General features: G+C 55.8%; 1 protein-coding gene and 1 long non-coding RNA gene across 3 annotated transcripts in view; one reads left to right on the top strand and one right to left on the bottom strand.

Moving 5' to 3' along the window:
* Window positions 1–1,110: 1,110 nt before the first annotated feature.
* Window positions 1,111–13,857, top strand: LOC133766881 (uncharacterized). Its single transcript, XR_009866783.1, has 4 exons — window positions 1,111–1,197; window positions 6,568–6,860; window positions 7,969–8,070; window positions 13,717–13,857. It is a non-coding gene; the product is annotated as an uncharacterized LOC133766881 (long non-coding RNA).
* Window positions 12,810–16,147, bottom strand: part of ZDHHC3 (zinc finger DHHC-type palmitoyltransferase 3) — a 60,192-nt gene continuing 56,854 nt past the window's right edge. Inside the window, exon 9 of one of the 2 annotated variants that reach the window (XM_062200689.1) lies at window positions 12,810–15,791. In XM_062200689.1, coding sequence (XP_062056673.1) covers window positions 15,525–15,791 — 267 coding nt within the window. In that variant the 3' untranslated portion in view covers window positions 12,810–15,524. The remainder of the gene's footprint in view (window positions 15,792–16,147) is intronic. The other variant, XM_062200690.1, reaches the window with a different exon arrangement.

Raw genomic sequence — 16,147 nt, 5'->3', positions numbered from 1 at the left:
TAGCATGGAATATCTTTTCCTATCCTTTCACTTTCAGCCTGTGTGCATCTTTGTTGGTGAAATGTGTTTCTTGAAGGCAGCAAAGAGATGTGTTTGTTTCTTCTTAATCCATTGAGCCAGTCTGCCTTTTAACAGCAGAGCGGAGGCCATTTACATTCAAGGTGACAATTGGTCACTTCGCCCTGCCATTTTCCCATACATATTCCTATTGCTGACTTTGGATTTCCTTTGTACTCTTCCTGGGAGATTGTCTTCTTTACCTTCTTCCGTAGTGATGGCCGTGACTATTTGTGTGGAGCACATCCGTAAGCATCAAAGGCTTAGGCGGCATGGATGGTGACAAATGGTCACGGAAGGTCTTCAGTTCACCTTCTTCATAAAAGAGAGCTGTGCAGGGCGTGGTATTCTGGGCTGACAGTTTCTTCTCTTTTTTTTTTTTTTTTTTTTTGGACAGGCAGAGTGGACAGTAGAGGGAGACAGAAAGGTCTTCCTTTTTGCTGTTGGTTCACCCTCCAATGGCCGCCGCGGTAGGCGCACTGCGGCTGGTGCACGGCGCCGATCCGATGGCAGGAGCCAGGTGCTTATCCTGGTCTCCCATGGGGTGCAGGACCCAAGAACCTGGGCCATCCTCCACTGCACTCCCTGGCCATAGCAGAGAACTGGCCTGGAAGAGGGGCAACTGGGACAGGATCGGTGCCCCGACTGGGACTAGAACACGGTGTGCTGGTGCCGCAAGGCGGAGGATTAGCCTGTTGAGCCATGGCGCCGGCCACTCAATTCTTTTTTAAAAGTTATGAATAATGTTACTTTATTTTATTGATTTATAATTTTTACAGAATTTATTTGAAAGACAGAGTTAAGAGAGAGGTCGAGACAGAGAGGGACACCAAGGGAGACGCAGCATGGCCTAGGCAGGGTAGGCGGGGCAGCCCACTGAGTGCACCCTCGGCAGCTCACCTGGGCGTCTTCTGCTGGGGGTCATCGCCCTGATGACACCCACAGATGGGACACCTCCGTGGGCCGTGCCGCCAGGATCCTCTTTGAAGCGAATGCCTACAAGCTCACCTGCTGGTGCAGACGGTCAACGGGCAGGAGGGCTCGGCTTGTCTCAGTGGAGACCGCGCGTGTTGGGACAGACATCAGCCGGCGGAGGGGGCCAAGCCCACGACTAACGAGTGATGTCACCCACCAGCGCAGGTACCCATGGGGCCGGCTCCCTGGGTCAGCAGGCCATGATGGGCGGGGCCGGGGTCAGAATACCTCTTCTGTGAATGACTTGGTTTTAGGCTCCGTGGGCTGTACGGCTGAGCGCAGTCAGACTCCACGCCAGTGACAGGGCTGACTGCGCTGCCGGGAGTGTGCAAAAACGGGGTGGGCTCAGGCTGAGTCCTGGGCCACAGTCGGCTGATTCCTGGTCAAGTCCTTGATGGTGACGACGAAAACACTGAGAATGACTAGGTGGGTTTTGTTAGTAGCTGTCGTCCATCACCGATAGCTGCTACTGTTATTAGTGTTTTTTAGAAAAGACTTACTTATTTGAAAGAGTTAGAGGCCTTCCATCTGCAGATTCTGATATCTGTAATGGCCAGTGCTGAGCTGGTGTGAAGCCAGGAGCCAGAAGCCTCCTCCAGGCCTCCCACGTGGGTGCACGGGCCCAAGGACTAGGTTTGTGCTCTGCTGCTTTCCCAGGTGCATTAACAAAGAGCTGGATCAGAAGGGGAGCAGCCGGGACTTGAACCGGCATCCATGTGGGATGCTGGCATCCAGGTGGTGCCTCTACCTCATGCCCCACAGCCCCTGCTACTGTTATTATTAACCAGAATAATTTGAGTTAGTAGTTGTAGGACCAGCTAATATGAGGACACCTCAAAATTTGGGGAAAATGAATTAAAAGTTTACTTTGGTGCAGAAATTTGAAATCTGTGCACATGAGAAGCCTTCAAAAAGCTCATGAAAAATGTGTACTGTGGTGCCGCGGACCGGCTCTCGCGGAGTCACCAGACCCGAGGGAGAACGAGGGGCGAAAGCACAGGAGGAACAGAAATCGGCGAGGGGAATGACAGACAGACACACACTTTTTGAGTATGCTGTAGCTGCAGTTGTCTGCCTGCAGTTGTCTGTCTGCAGTTTATTGGCGGGAAAACCAGAGTTTATATAGGGAAGCTTACATTGCTGAAGACAAAAGAAATTCCAAGATTACAAAAACTTGTTAAGGCTAATGGGGTTACATGATTAACTTTACAAGAGACACAGGGAGACGTTGTGGTGATGATTCGCAGTCCTACTTTTAAGAAAAGGTAAAGGTCAGGTTACTAGTTAACCTCTCATTAGGAGAACCTGGGACAGGGGAGTTATCAGATGGTGGTGCTTGTTAGCCTAAGTCCATATATCACCTATGTAAGATTGAATGTAGCTTTCTCATCCCCATGCTGCCTAAACTTGATAACCCAGAACCTAAATCACACCTCAGCTCTCTAAAGCTAACACCTCAGCTCCCTTTGTTTTATCTTGTTTAGGGTGTGCTGTTTTTTGTCAGTGTTTAATGCCTCCTCGTAAATTGCCCTAATGACTGGTGGGCCAAAGTCTAAAGTGCTTTTTGTTGATTTTTGTGAAATGCTTATTGGCACTACTTGACTCCTTTGTTTCTAATCATGGTGCACTTGTCCTAACGCACTACGTGGCATAACTACTAAATACAAAATCACTATTAATGTTGAGACACATTGCTTTATTAACCAGCAGTAATTAGGTCTTCCACTTCTTGTTACGTAGCCAAAAGTCTTTACAACCCTGGGCTACACAGAAGCCACCGAGGCCACACCCCACAGGGTTCTCGCCTCGTCCCTGCAGCGTGAACCCCTGACGTAACAAAAGTTTGCTACGCAGGTGTTACAACAGCTGTGGGCGCAGCACTGTGGGGGAAAACTGCACACAGATCTCAAACACTTCTGCACCAGAAGAACCATTTCGTAATTCCATTTTCCACAATTTTTTTTGAAGCTCCCTCCTTTTGCTTGAACACCACACGGGCCAATGTCCCTGCTAAACGTGTTACCTTCCTCACTGTCCGTGAGGCTTGTACTCAAATCTGATTTTAGGGAGGCAGAATCGGGGCTTGGAGGTGTTGAGCTATGTGCCCCGACTCACACGGCGAAGTCCTGAGTCCCGTGGTGTCCTGTTGCAGAACAGTCTTGTAGGTCCAGTCTGAGCCGGGGGCTCCTCCGCAGGCAGGTCTGGCGTGGTGGGGGGCGTGGGGGACCTGGGGTCCGCAGCAGGTGCCCTCCTTGGCTTTTTTTTTTTTAAAACTTTGGAAAGTTTGGCAATGTTAGTGACCTTCTTATTTATTTATTTATTTATGACAGAGTGGATAGTGAGAGAGAGAGAAAGGTCTTCCTTTTTGCCGTTGGTTCACCCTCCAATGGCTGCTGCGGCTGGCGCATCTCGCTGATCCGAAGCCAGGAGCCAGGTGCTTCTCCTGGTCTCCCATGCAGGTGCAGGGCCCAAGGACTTGGGCCATCCTTCACTGCCTTCCCGGGCCATAGCAGAGAGCTGGCCTGGAAGAGGGGCAACCAGGATAGAATCCGGTGCCCCCCTCCTTGGCTTTTGGTTGCAGTGAGTCGCTGTCTGCTGGACCTGGGCACACCCAAGTGGGCAGGGTAGTCAATCCCAAAAGGGAGAGGCGCCACCCTGCAGGTGAGCCCTGGGCATCTGGGGTGCAGTGGGCAGAAGGTGAAGAAGTGGGCCCACAAGTACTGCCCATGCATTTACTTGGTCCCAAGATGGCCCCTGGCCCTGCCCGCTGACCACTCCTCACCTGCGTCGGGTGCTCGTCCTGCAGTGGCTGGCTGGGGTCTGCTCCCTGTCTGTAGCCAGCATGACTGTCCCCGGGGCTCGCCCTTGTTGCCTGAGCCCCAGGCCCCCGCCTGGCTGCCCGTCCCCGAGTTGTGGTTGGTTTTGCTGCCTCTTCCCTCCGGTGGGCTTCTGAGACTGGGGGGGTGGGGGCAGGCACGAGTGTGCTTCTCTTCAGAATGTCCTGGTGGAGGCGCTGCACTCCACCTGCTGGCTCGCTTGGCCCCGCCCCTCTGGGTTCCCCAGTGTCCACCACAGGAGATGCTGGTCCCCTTGCCCTCTGCCAACCATGCTGCTCACGGGTCCCTGAAATGGCTGGCTGGGCGGCTCTCCCCTCTCCTCCTCTCTGCTCTGCTCCCCCTTTTGGAACTTCCTTGCAAAAAACTACAATCCCTCTGCTCCTGCATTGGCTTTGTTCTTAACGTTCCCCAGTCTGAAGGGAGCCCTTTGCTCTGCGACCCCATGGCTGTGGCTTCCCTTAGCAGGTGCCGCGGAAGCGCAGGCAGCCGCACGCGGCCCCCTGCAGGGCTCAGGAAGGCTCAGTTGCTGCAGGCGGACAGAATGCCCACTGAGAGTCCGAGGGAGGCGGGACCTGCGCAGGGCTCCTGGGGTACTGGCTGCTGTGCGAATGGCACGCTATCCCGGATGCTGGGGGTTCTCTCATGCTCCACTGCAGTGCCAAGCAGGCCAGCTTGGACTGCTGAGCCCACAGGGAGCTGGCGTAGAACTTTGCAAGGTGGAGGCCTCAGGAAGCAGCTGAAGTGAGCTGAACACTAACTACCCAGGCTCTCGGGACAAAACCTGAGCTCCGCACTCTGGGCTGTCTTCCTGTTCAGAGCAGGAGGAGATGGAAAGCTTAGTGATCAAGGTCGAAAACCCCAGGGTCTAGAATGACAAATTCTTCTCAAGTCTGTCTGGAAGCTGAACAAACCTGACTACAGAGGATCAGGTTAGAAGGAGCCCTTGGAAAAAAGGCAGAATGACTGGCGCTGTGGCGCAGCGGGTTAAAGCCCCAGCCTGCAGCGCTGGCATCCCATATGGGTGCCGGTTCGAGTCCTGGCTGCTCTACTTCCGATCCAGCTCTCTGCTATGGCCTGAGAAAGCAGCGAAAGATGGTCCAAGTCCTTGGGCCCCTGCACCCACGTGGGAGACCTGGAAGAGGCTCCTGGCTTCAGATCAGCTCAGCTCTGGCTGTTGTGGTCATTTGGGGGAGAAAACCAGTGGAATGGAAGACCTCTATCTGGTTCTACCTCTCTCTGTATTTCAGCCTTTCAAAAAAAATAATTTTTAAAAAAACAGAATAGAGTGGGGGCTGGTACCTGCGAAATGGTGCACTTGCTGGTGTCCCACGGGTCTCTGAGGCTGTTCACTTTCCCTCGTTCTCTTCCCTTTCTTTCTCAGACTGGATAACCTCAACTGAACCTGTCTTTAAGTTGGCCGATTTTTTTTTTTTTCTTTTTGCAAGCTCTCCTCTATTTTGCTTTAAACTCCAAAATTTCCATTAGGTTCTCTTAAGAAATGGATTTTTTTCCCTAAAGATTTGAGAGGCAGAGAGAGGTCTTTGATCTGCTGGTCCACTCTCCAGATGGCCACAACAGCCAAAGCTGTGCCAATCTGAAGCCAAGAGCTTCTTTCAGATCTCCCATGTGGGTGCAGGGGCCCCAGGACTTGGGCCCTCCTCCACTGCTTTCCCAAGCTATAGCAGAGAGCTGGATAGGAAGTTGAGAAGCCAGGACTCCAACCAAAGCCCATGTGGTATGCCAGCACTGTAGGTGGTGGCTTTACCCACTATGCCAAAGTGCCAGCCCCAAGAAATGATTTGTATTCTGTTAATTGGTACTCTATTTTCTGAGCCACTGTTCTCATGTACTCCTTTAATGTATTTAAAGGAAATAATGTAAAGTCAGTGCCTCCTAAGTCCAACGTCTAGGATTTTCCAAGAGTGGTTTGATTTTTATTTATTTTTTTGACAGGCAGAGTGCACAGTGAGAGAGAGAGACAGAGAGAAAGGTCTTCCTTTTGCCGTTGGTTCACCCTCCAATGGCCGCCGTGGCTGGCGCGCTGTGGCCAGCGCACCGCGTTGATCCGATGGCAGGAGCCAGGCGCTTCTCCTGGTCTCCCATGGGGTGCAGGGCCCAAGCACTTGGGCCATCCTTCACTGCCTTCCTGGGCCATAGCAGAGAGCTGGCCTGGAAGAGGGGCAACCGGGACAGAATCCGGTGCCCCGACCGGGACTAGAACCCGGTGTGCCGGCGCCGCAGGCAGAGGATTAGCCTATTGAGCCGCGGTGCTGCCCTGATTTTTATTTTAAAAGGCAGAGAGACCTATCTTCCATCCAGTTCTGGGCCAGGCCAGGGGCTTCTTTCGGGTCTCCCACGTTAGGTACAAGGGCCCAAGTACTCGAGCCTTCTGCTGCTTCCCCAGGCTCCTTCGCAGGGAGCTGGAACACGAGAGAAGCAGCCGGGTCTTGAACTGGTGCCCATGTGGGATGCTGGCACTGCAGGCGGTGCAGCCCCCTCCCCTCTTTCGGGTCTCTGTTGTTTTGCCTGTGCTGTGTAGAATGGGGAATGTCCTCCCCCCTCCTGGGAATCCACAGCCCTCGGGCAGCTAGGTGGCCTCTGCAGTCCCCGGCAGGTGCGCTCTGCCCCGGGTGGGCTGGGACACGTGGTCCTGCCAGGAGCACCCTACACAGACGGCCTCTGTCTCGCTCTGCTCTAGGGAGAAAAGTGCTGAGCGCCGGTGAAAGAACTCTCTTCTGGTGTCCACGCATGCAGACCCTGTGCTGTGGGGAAGGCCTGCTGGAGTGCCCCTAACTTCCAAGGAAGACCAGTGCCCCACAGGACATCGGCATCTCCACGGCCAAGGCGGCACCTGAATCGGGTGCGGGCGAGGCCTTGGGCACCAGGAGAGACCAGCGTCCCTGCCAGCAGAGCCTTTCTCCTCCCTGTCACCTCCTGTCACATGTGAACTTTTACTGAGCGCCTGCCTTTCGGTGGTCCCAAGAAATCCAGGTAGGAGAGAAACGTGGCCAACAAGCACGCTGGACCGAGAGCCTGGGGGCTGCCAGAGTCGCAGAGGACAGGGGCTGGGAGGGCTGTTAGGAGCATTTCGTGACGTCAGATTTTCTCTGATGTCCCGGCCTGTGAAGGGGCCACGTGTGCACGGGGCAGAGCTGAGGATGCACAGGCATCATGGACCGGGAGGGTTTGGCCCCGTCCCCCGTCCAGCTCGAGCCGGACTTGTGTTTTTCTAACGGTCGGGTGGGCCGTTCTTGCCCAGCTCAGCCCATCCGAGTGCATCTAACAACGTGCTTCCTGAACGCTCCCGGGCAGTCTCCGGGATGTCCGACCTGCCATTCCCTTAACCACAGCCCCGGCCCGGCTTTATTCCACCACGCGCCGGGCGCCTGAGGTTTCTCCCTTGGGGAAACTGGGGAATCCAAGGAGAAAATTGTGATGTGCCCCTGGGTCCCCACTACCCTGAGCTCTCTGCAGGGCAGGAATGGCCTCTGGCTGGAGCTTGGCCTTGGACTAGGGTGGGCCTTGATCCCTGAGCCCTTTGGGAGTCCCTGTGTCTGAATTAGCTGATCCGTCGGTGGTGCCCGTGGGGACCGTGTTGGGGGAGCAACGAATTAGGGCAGCAGTTGGGACCTGAGCTGAGACCTGAACTGTGGTGTAGACAACGTGAGCTCTGGGAGGGGGACTGTGTGAGGGGAGGCGGGGGGAGCGAGGGCTGTGGCAGAGGTGCAGCCTGGCTCAGGGCCCATGCTGGGGCTCTCAACAGGTGCGGAATGGGGTCACTCGGGCGCCCCGTGCAGTGATGTGGTGTTTTGGGTCTTGCGCAGTGGGGAGCACATGCAGGTCTTAAACCCTGGAGCTTGGGAAGGGCTGCTTGCACCTGAGCTTCCTGCTAGAGGGTGGGTCTCTGAGCCACTGGCTGGGTCGGGGGAGCGCAGGAAGGGTCTCATTTTGGTCAAAAATGTCTGGTACAGCACAGAACGTGAGGCCGTAAGAAGCCGTGCAAGAGCAGGCAGCAGGCTAGGCGACGGTGCCTTGGGGCCTCCCGGGTTCTGTCTTCCCTGCCCGAACAGTTTCCTCCCTCTCTCATCCCCTCCTACAGCTGCCTGCCTGCCTGTGGAGAACAGCCGGCGAGTCCTTTCTGACGAAGGTCACGGTCTCTGGAAAGTTCGGGGGGTGTTCCCGCTGCAGACCCATGGGCAAGGTGAGTCTACCCGGGCTGTTAGCAGCAGGACTCCACTGCCTGCCCGGTCAGACCAGAACTGCCGCTCTGTGGATACAGTGACTGCAGGGACAGTGTGCTTGTGCCCCACTGCTGCCAGGACCGCATGGATTGTCAACGGAATGATGTCTTTTTTTAACAGATTTATTTATTTGAAGGCAGTTACAGAGAGGCAGACAGAAAGAGGTTTTCCATCTGCTGATTGACTCCCCAAATGGCCACAACAGCCAGAGCTGTGCTGATCCGAAGCCAGGAGCTTCTTCCAGGTCTCCCACTTGGGTACAGGGGTCCACAGGTTTGGGCCATCTTGCAGTGCTTTCCCAGGCCACCAGCAGGGAGCTGGATCAGTAGCAGAGAAGTCGGGATGTGAACCGGCACCCATATGGGCTGCTGGTACTGCAGGTGGTGGCTTTTCCCCCATAATCTTGTTTTAATGTGCATCTCTGATCCTTTGTGAGGCTGAGTATTTTTCTGGAAACTGCAAAATGCTAGCTTTTGCTTTTCTACTGAGTCTTTTAAAAATTTATTTAAAAGACAGTTACTGAGAGAGGTAGAGTCAGAGGTCTCCATCCACTGTTTGACTCCGCAAGTAGCTGCAAGCGTTAGAGCTGAGCTGATCCAGAGTCCGGAGTCTCCTCCAGGTTCCAGCACAGGGGCCAGGGCTTAAGGACTTGGGCTATCTTCTGCTGCTTTCCCCTTTATGTCAGAGAACAGGACTGGAAGTGGAGCAGTCAGGACTCGAACCGGCGCCCATAGGGGATGGCAGCACTGCAGGGCCATCTTTTACTGCTTTCCTATTTATAGCAGAGAGCTGGATTAAAAGTGGAGCAGCTGGGACTCGAACCAGTGCCCATAGGGGATGCCGGCGCTTCAGACTGTGGCGTTAACCCTCTGCGCCACAATGTGGGCCCCTGCTTTCCCCTTGATAGAGGAGAGCAGCATTGAAAGTGGAGTAGCCGGGACTCGAACCGGCGCCCATAGCGGATGCCGGCACTGCAGGGCCATCTTTTACTGCTTTCCTATTTATAGCAGAGAGCTGGATTAAAAGTGGAGCAGCTGGGACTCGAACCAGTGCCCATAGGGGATGCCGGCGCTTCAGACTGTGGCGTTAACCCTCTGCGCCACAATGTGGGCCCCTGCTTTCCCCTTGATAGAGGAGAGCAGCATTGAAAGTGGAGTAGCCGGGACTCGAACCGGCGCCCATGGCGGATGCCGGCACTGCAGGGCCAAGCTTTAACAGCTGTGCCGAGTTGGGCCGTCTTCTGCTTTCCCCTTGATAGAGGAGAGCAGCATTGAAAGTGGAGTAGCCGGGACTCGAACCGGCGCCCATAGCGGATGCCGGCACTGCAGGGCCAAGCTTTAACAGCTGTGCCGAGTTGGGCCGTCTTCTGCTTTCCCCTTGATAGAGGAGAGCAGCATTGAAAGTGGAGCAGCCGGGACTCGAACCGGCGCCCATAGGGGATGCAGGCCTTGCAAAGCAAGGCATTAAAATCTGCAGCACAGGCCGGTGTCATGGTTCACTTGGTTAATCCTCCATCCGTGGTGCCGGCATCCCCTATGGGCACTGGTTTCTGTCCTGGTTGCCCCTCTTCCAGGCCAGCTCTCTGCTGTGGCCAGGGAGTGCAGTGGAGGATGGCCCAAGTCCTTGGGCCCTGCACCCCATGGGAGACCAGGAGAAGCACCTGGCTTCGGATCGGCGCAGCATGCTGGCCGTAGTGGCCATCTGGGGGGTGAACCAGCAGAAGGAAGACCTTTCTCTCTCTCACTGTCTGTAACTCTGTCAAATAATAACAATTAAAAAAAAATCTGCACCACAACAGTAGCCTCTACTCATTTTTGTTTGCAACCTCTAAACTGGGCATCACAGTCCGTATTTTAAATACTAAAGCATCTTTTACCATTAGAATGTTTAAATTTTAATGTCCAGTTTATTTACAAGTTTTCCTTTGTAGGTACTGAGGTTCAGGTCACCCCAAGGATTCAGACATAGTCTGCTTTTTCTAGAATTCCTGGCCTTACTTATACAACTGGTATTTATCTGGAATGAAATATGGGGTATAGACACAGAATTCCAACTGTGCCAACCTATTACTTTGTAGTTTTTACAGCACATACGTATTTCAGTGAGCATTGTATGTGAACTGTTTAAGATTTGAGAGCAAGGTCTTCCATCTGCTGGGTAATGGCCACAGCTCGGCTGCTCTGGAGCCACAAGCTTCCTCTGGGTTTCCCACAGGGGTGTAAGGGGCCCAAGGACTTGGGCCATCTTCTACTGCTTTCCCAGGCCATAGCAGAGAGCTGGATCGGAAGTGGAACAGCTAGGACTCGAACCGGCGTCCTTCGGAGATGCCAGCATTGCAGCCTGGGGCTTTAACCCACTGAGCCACCACCCGGGTCCTGTATGTTTATTTTTATCTAAAAAGTAGAGAGACAGGGATTGGAGGGGAATTGTTCATCCACACTGATGAACTCCCCAAATATTCACAAAAAACAGGCTGAAGACTGGAGCCAGGAACTCCTCAGTTGGCCGAGTGGATGGCAGAAACCTAAGCACTGGGGCCATCCCCTGCTGCCTCCTGCGTGTAGTAGCAGGAAGTGGGACTGGAAGCAGAGGTAGGACTCTATCCCGTGCACTCTGAGATGGGGTGCAGGTGAACCACACCGTGGCTTACTTCTGTGCCACAGTACCACCCCGATGACTGTTTTAATAGCTTAGGTTCCTCTGCCTTTCAACTGAGATTCAAGATCTGTTGGTTCACAACCCAAAGACCTGCGGCAGCTGGGGCTGGGCATCGCCCAAACGAGGAGCTGGGAATTCACTCACGGCCTCCCAGGTGGGTGGCAGAGACCCAGATACTTGAGTCGTCATCTGCTGCCTCCTGGGGCCTTAACCAGAGGCAGAATGAAGGACTCAAACCCAGGGAGAATGGTAACGACATGCAGCCATCCCGAGTGCCATCTGCATAAGATTTGACGAGCAGAGGGACAGACCTCTTCCACCTGCTGGTGCAGTCCTCAACTGCCAGGGCTGACTGGAACTCCATCCATCTAGGCCTCCCACCAGGAGGTCAGGCACCCAAGGATTGGGACCGTTACCTGTTGCCTCCCAGGTGCACTAGCAGGAGCTGCATCAGAAGCAGCAGCTGGAACTCGGCACTCTGATGGGCGCTGTAGGCATCCCACACACGGGCTCAACCCACCGTGCCCCAGCAGTCCTCCAAACGGCATCTGAGCCACTGTGCCGTTCTCCCTTATTGTATTGTTAATTTCCCTCTGAGTCTTCAGACTCTAATTGGCTACTTGTCTTCTACTGCAATGACGATGTTTAAGTGGAGTTCTGTAGGACACACTGACATGCAGTAGGTTCCTGTCCCTCCGTTCTCACTTTCCTTGTCCAGACCTTTACATTTTTTAGAGTATTTCTTGGCGTGTGGTACAGCAGGTTAAGCTGCTGCCTCCGATGCAGTATCTCCCGTGAATGCCAGTTCCAGTCCTACCTGTCCCACTTCTGATCCAGCTCCCTGCTAATGCACCTGGGAAAGCAGAAGATACGGGTGATGTGGATGGAGTTCCGGGCTCCTGGCTTTGGCCTGTTCCAGCCTTGGCTACTGTAGCTGTTTGCACAGTCAACCACCAGAGGGCAGAGCTGTCTCTCCCCCTCCCCGCTCAATAGGCTCATCCTCCACCTGCGGCGCCAGCACACGGGGTTCTAGTCCCAGTCGCTCCTCTTTCAGGCCAGCTCTCTGCTGTGGCCCGGGAGTGCAGTGGAGGATGGCCCAAGTCCTTGGGCCCTGCACCCCATGGGAGACCAGGAGAAGCTCCTGGCTTCGGATCAGCGCGGTGTGCCAGCCGCAGCGGCCATTGAGGGGTGAACCAACGGAAAAGGAAGACCTTTCTCCCTGTGTCTCTCTTGCTGTCCACTCTGCCTGTCAAACCAAAAAGCAAAAAACAAAAAACACCACTGTGAACCAAATGTACCTGTAGGTTGGCTGGCCCACGGGCCACTGGGTCACAAAAGCCTCTCTGCACGTGATTGAAGGTAGCATCCACTCGACTTGGCCTTGAGCTTTCTTCTGAATTGTCGCAAGATTTCCTGTCATTTCATTCCAAGAGCTATAATCTCTTTAGAAGGATGGTTGGTTACAAAAAGCTATTACTTGGGGCCGGCACCGTGGCTCACTTGGCTAATCCTCCGCCTGCGGCACTGGCATCCCATATGGACACCAGGTTCTAGACCCGGTTACTCCTCTTCCAGTCCAGCTCTCTGCTGTAGCCCGGGAAGGCAGTGGAGGATGGCCCAAGTCCTTGGGCCCTGCACCTGCATTGGAGACCAGGAGAAGCACCTGGCTCCTGCCATCGGATCAGCACGATGAGCCGGCCGCAGCGGCCATTGGAGGGTGAACCAACGGCAAAAAGGAAGACCTTTCTCTCTCTCTCTCTCTCTCTCTCTCACTGTCCACTCTGCCTGTCAAAAAACAAAACAAAACAAAAAACCAAAACTTTGGGTGGAAGCTCAGAGTGCCAGAGGGGGAGAGAGATCTTCCAACTACTTGTTTACTCCCTAAGTGGCTGCATCAGCCAAGGCTGGGCCAGGCCAAAGTCAGGAACTGGGAGCTCCACCCTACTCAATTACATGGATAGCAGGGGATCAAGCACTTGGGCCATCAGCTGCTGCCTTCCTGGGAACAGTAACAGGAATTAGATTTGGAAGGATAGTTAGGCCTTGAAGTGGTACTGTGTGATTTAACCCAGCGCGCATACACCTTGTACAAGTCTATTGTCCTGTCATTTAAAAACTGTTAGGGTGGCGCCTGCAGCGCCAGCATCCCTGACGGGCTCCCCTTTAGAACCAGCGCTCTGCTGTGGCCTGGGAAAGCGGCGGAAGATGGCCCAAGTGCTTGGGCCCCTGCACCCATGTGGGAGACCTGGAAGAAGCTCCTGGCTTCAGCCTGACCCAGCCTGAGCTTGTGGCCATTTGAGGAGTGAACCAGGAGATGGAGGGTAACTGTGCCTTTTAAATAATCTTATAAAGTTGGAATTTAGGTTGGCACTGCACTGAATTCGTCTGTGGGAAAATGGGGTCCCGGGGAGGCATGAGGGCCATTTCCCAGTGGCTCGGGCCATCTTTGTGCCCTTCTACACACCGGCCTCACACATCCCTAGTTGGCTAAGTTCCAAGCCATAGTACAACTCTGGATTTGTATTTTTCCTTCCTGGGGTTTCTACCTGTTGGCTGGTCTGCAGGCAGATGCTTGCTCTGACTCGGCTGTCCCGTCCAGAACTAACGCTGTGCTCAGGGCGGGCTCCCAGGGCTCGCAGTGTCCTGTGGAAATGGCCAGTGCACTTTTAATTCCTTTCTGCACCCTTACCTTCCATGCCAGTTCCCGGGGGTGGAGCCTCATCTCCCATGTTTCCAACAAGCTGCCCACTGTGGGCAGGGAGGGGCTGGGCCAGCCCTGCAGTGTGGTTTCACCAGAAAGCAGTCGCTAACATGGATGACCCAACACCAGCTGTCAGCCGGGCCGGGACTCCCAGGAGGGTCTGGGCTCAGGCATCCTGCGGCCACAGGGCAGTCTCCCCCGGGTACCCTGGGGTGACTGTGGGACCGTGTGGCTTTGAACTCCCCAGGACGCAGCACATCCAGCTCCCACTCAGTGAGGAAAGGAGCTGAAGGCACACGCGCTGACAAACTGGGAGAGAGACTCGCGCTGAGGACTGCCGCAGCCTGCCCAGCTCGCGCAGGGGCCTGTCCTTGGACACCTCCGGCTGACCTGGGTGTGCGTGGGGATGGGGGTGGGGGAGGACTCCACTGCCTACATCACCTTCTGGACAGTAGGCATGGTTAGAGCTGGGGCAGGCCCTTCTGCCCGTCCTGCCCTCTTCAGCATTGCCCAGGGACACACCTGCTTTCAACTGAACGGCGATGTCCCGAGGCCAGCGCAGTCCCGAAGTGCTCTTCTCTATACCGGCCAACTGTGCAGTCTTCACGTCGCATCCTCTGAGCGCGCCAGGGAGGGGTCGTGTTCTTTCCTCAGCACAATGGCCCCCTCTCAAAGGCCCCACCTCCCACTGCATGCAGCCGGCGGCAAAGCTCACATGTAAGTAGAAGGTGACTTGGGTGTAAAGTACAGCCATAGTCACGGAACAGAGCCTTTTATTCAAAGAAAGAGGCCAGGTTGGCACCTCCGTCCTCCCTGTAAGACCCGGGCACATTGTGACATGAGCTGCACTGCTCTGTGTTTGGGGCTAAGCACAAGCACACCCTGGAGAAAAGGCTACTGCGTTGCCTAAGCCAGGGGTGGCTCTGGCGAGCAGCTCCCAAGCAGGCTCCAAGTGGCCGGGGTCAGCACGGAGGGGAGGGTGGGGCCAGACTCTGGCAGAAAAGGCGTGTCCTTGCTCCAGGCCTCCCTGCCGCTGCCCGGCTGTCCTCCTCCTTGGCCTGGGATCTCTTTGGTCCACAAGCCTCCAGAGGGACAACTGCTGGCCCCCCCGGCCGGAGCCCGGCTCTGTTCCACGGCAGGGGGCGGACTCCTGAGGACTGAAGCTGACGGCAGCCAGCAGCCGGGTCTGCATTAGACTTGGAGTCTCCAACGGATCACTCCCTTCATGGAGCACCCCAGGGTGCCATCCACGAGGTACACTCGGTGGCTTCCCTTTCTTGGTGCCCTCGGGCCGACCTCCCAATGCTGACCTCAGGCCCCTCAGGGTGGGACTCGGCCCTCGCTGTGGGTCGGTGCCAGCTAGGGCAGTGGCCCCGCGAGGGGCACAGGGACTGCATTTTGTGGCCTCTGTACTGCTGCAGTGACCACGGGACTGCGGTCACAGCACCAGAACCCCAGTTCAGACTTTGAGGTGTGCCTCAGGCCTCACTCAGGGTGACAAGGTCTCCCTGTGTGACGAAGCTGCGCGTCACGGCTCTCATCCGCCGTGGCAGAAAGACGAGGGGGAGAGGTTTCTGTTAGAGGCTGAGCTGCCTGCTGGGAGGCAGCAGGCCAGGGCGCAAGTACTTGGTCCCTGGCCCAGCCCTGGTTGTCAGGCAGGCTCGCTCCAAGCTTGTCTGTTCGGGGCGGATTCTAGCATCTAAGGGATGGTCACACACACAGGCTTGGGTCCGCGTGTACCCAGGGATCCTGCCTCAACAGCTGGGCCTTTTTCCGCTAAGCCCATTCTCGGGATGAGCTGGGATTTCTGTTGGCCTCTCCCACCACCAGGCCCCTAAAGCTATGGTGACATCATGGCCTGAGCTCTCTAAAGCAAGGAGCCCAGACGCCAGCCTCCCCCCAAGAGGACAGGCAGCCCCCCGCCTGGGGACAGCACCCCCCCAGCTGCATCAACACGGACAGGGAGGGGGGAAGGTACATGCGCAGTCGGAGGGAGGCAGCACGCCCACGAATGAAGGCCAGGGCCAGGCAGTGTCGGGCACTCCGTGGCCACCTCTATTCGTCTATCACCTCCACGGAGTCCTCGTCTTTGGTCTCCTCCGAGGGCTCCTCCGTCGTCGTGGTTGTGTCAGTGATGTCGATGTCCGACAGGGACGGCCCCTGCCGCACCAAGTCCTTGTCGCTGGGGGTCTCGGGCTGGCACGGCGTGGAGAAGGGGTTGAACCAGTTCAGGGAGAAGTCCCCACCGAAGGTCTCCTTGACGGCCTTCCAGCTGCGCCTGTGCTCCCGGGGCTGACCCTTCCGTTTCAGGCGCTCGATGCCCTGGAGGCAGGAGGGGAAGCAGCCGTCAGCGAGTCCCCGGGTTGTGCATGGCTGGGGCCAGGGGGAGCAGCATGGAGGGCAGCAAGCAGGGCCTGCACGGGGCACTGGCCTGGCTCCCACTCCCCTCCCAGCCCTCTCCTCTCCTGCCCCAGGCACAGATCTGGCTTGCAGGGCAGCGGTGGGTCTGCTACGTGGGTGGGCAAACTGGCAGTCACATCCTAGGACTGTCCAGGCATGGGCTGCTAGGGCACTGCAGGTACTCCCAAAGGTGTCCGCTCCCCCTTGGGAGGAACAGCAAGCCAAGCATGAGGGATAGCAGGTTGAGAGGTGAGCAGGATACGACATGCAAGGGGAAG

Source organism: Lepus europaeus, chromosome 9 (genome assembly GCF_033115175.1).
Source record: "Lepus europaeus isolate LE1 chromosome 9, mLepTim1.pri, whole genome shotgun sequence".
Classification (NCBI taxonomy): domain Eukaryota; kingdom Metazoa; phylum Chordata; class Mammalia; order Lagomorpha; family Leporidae; genus Lepus; species Lepus europaeus.
This window is presented reverse-complemented; position numbering and strand designations above follow the sequence as displayed.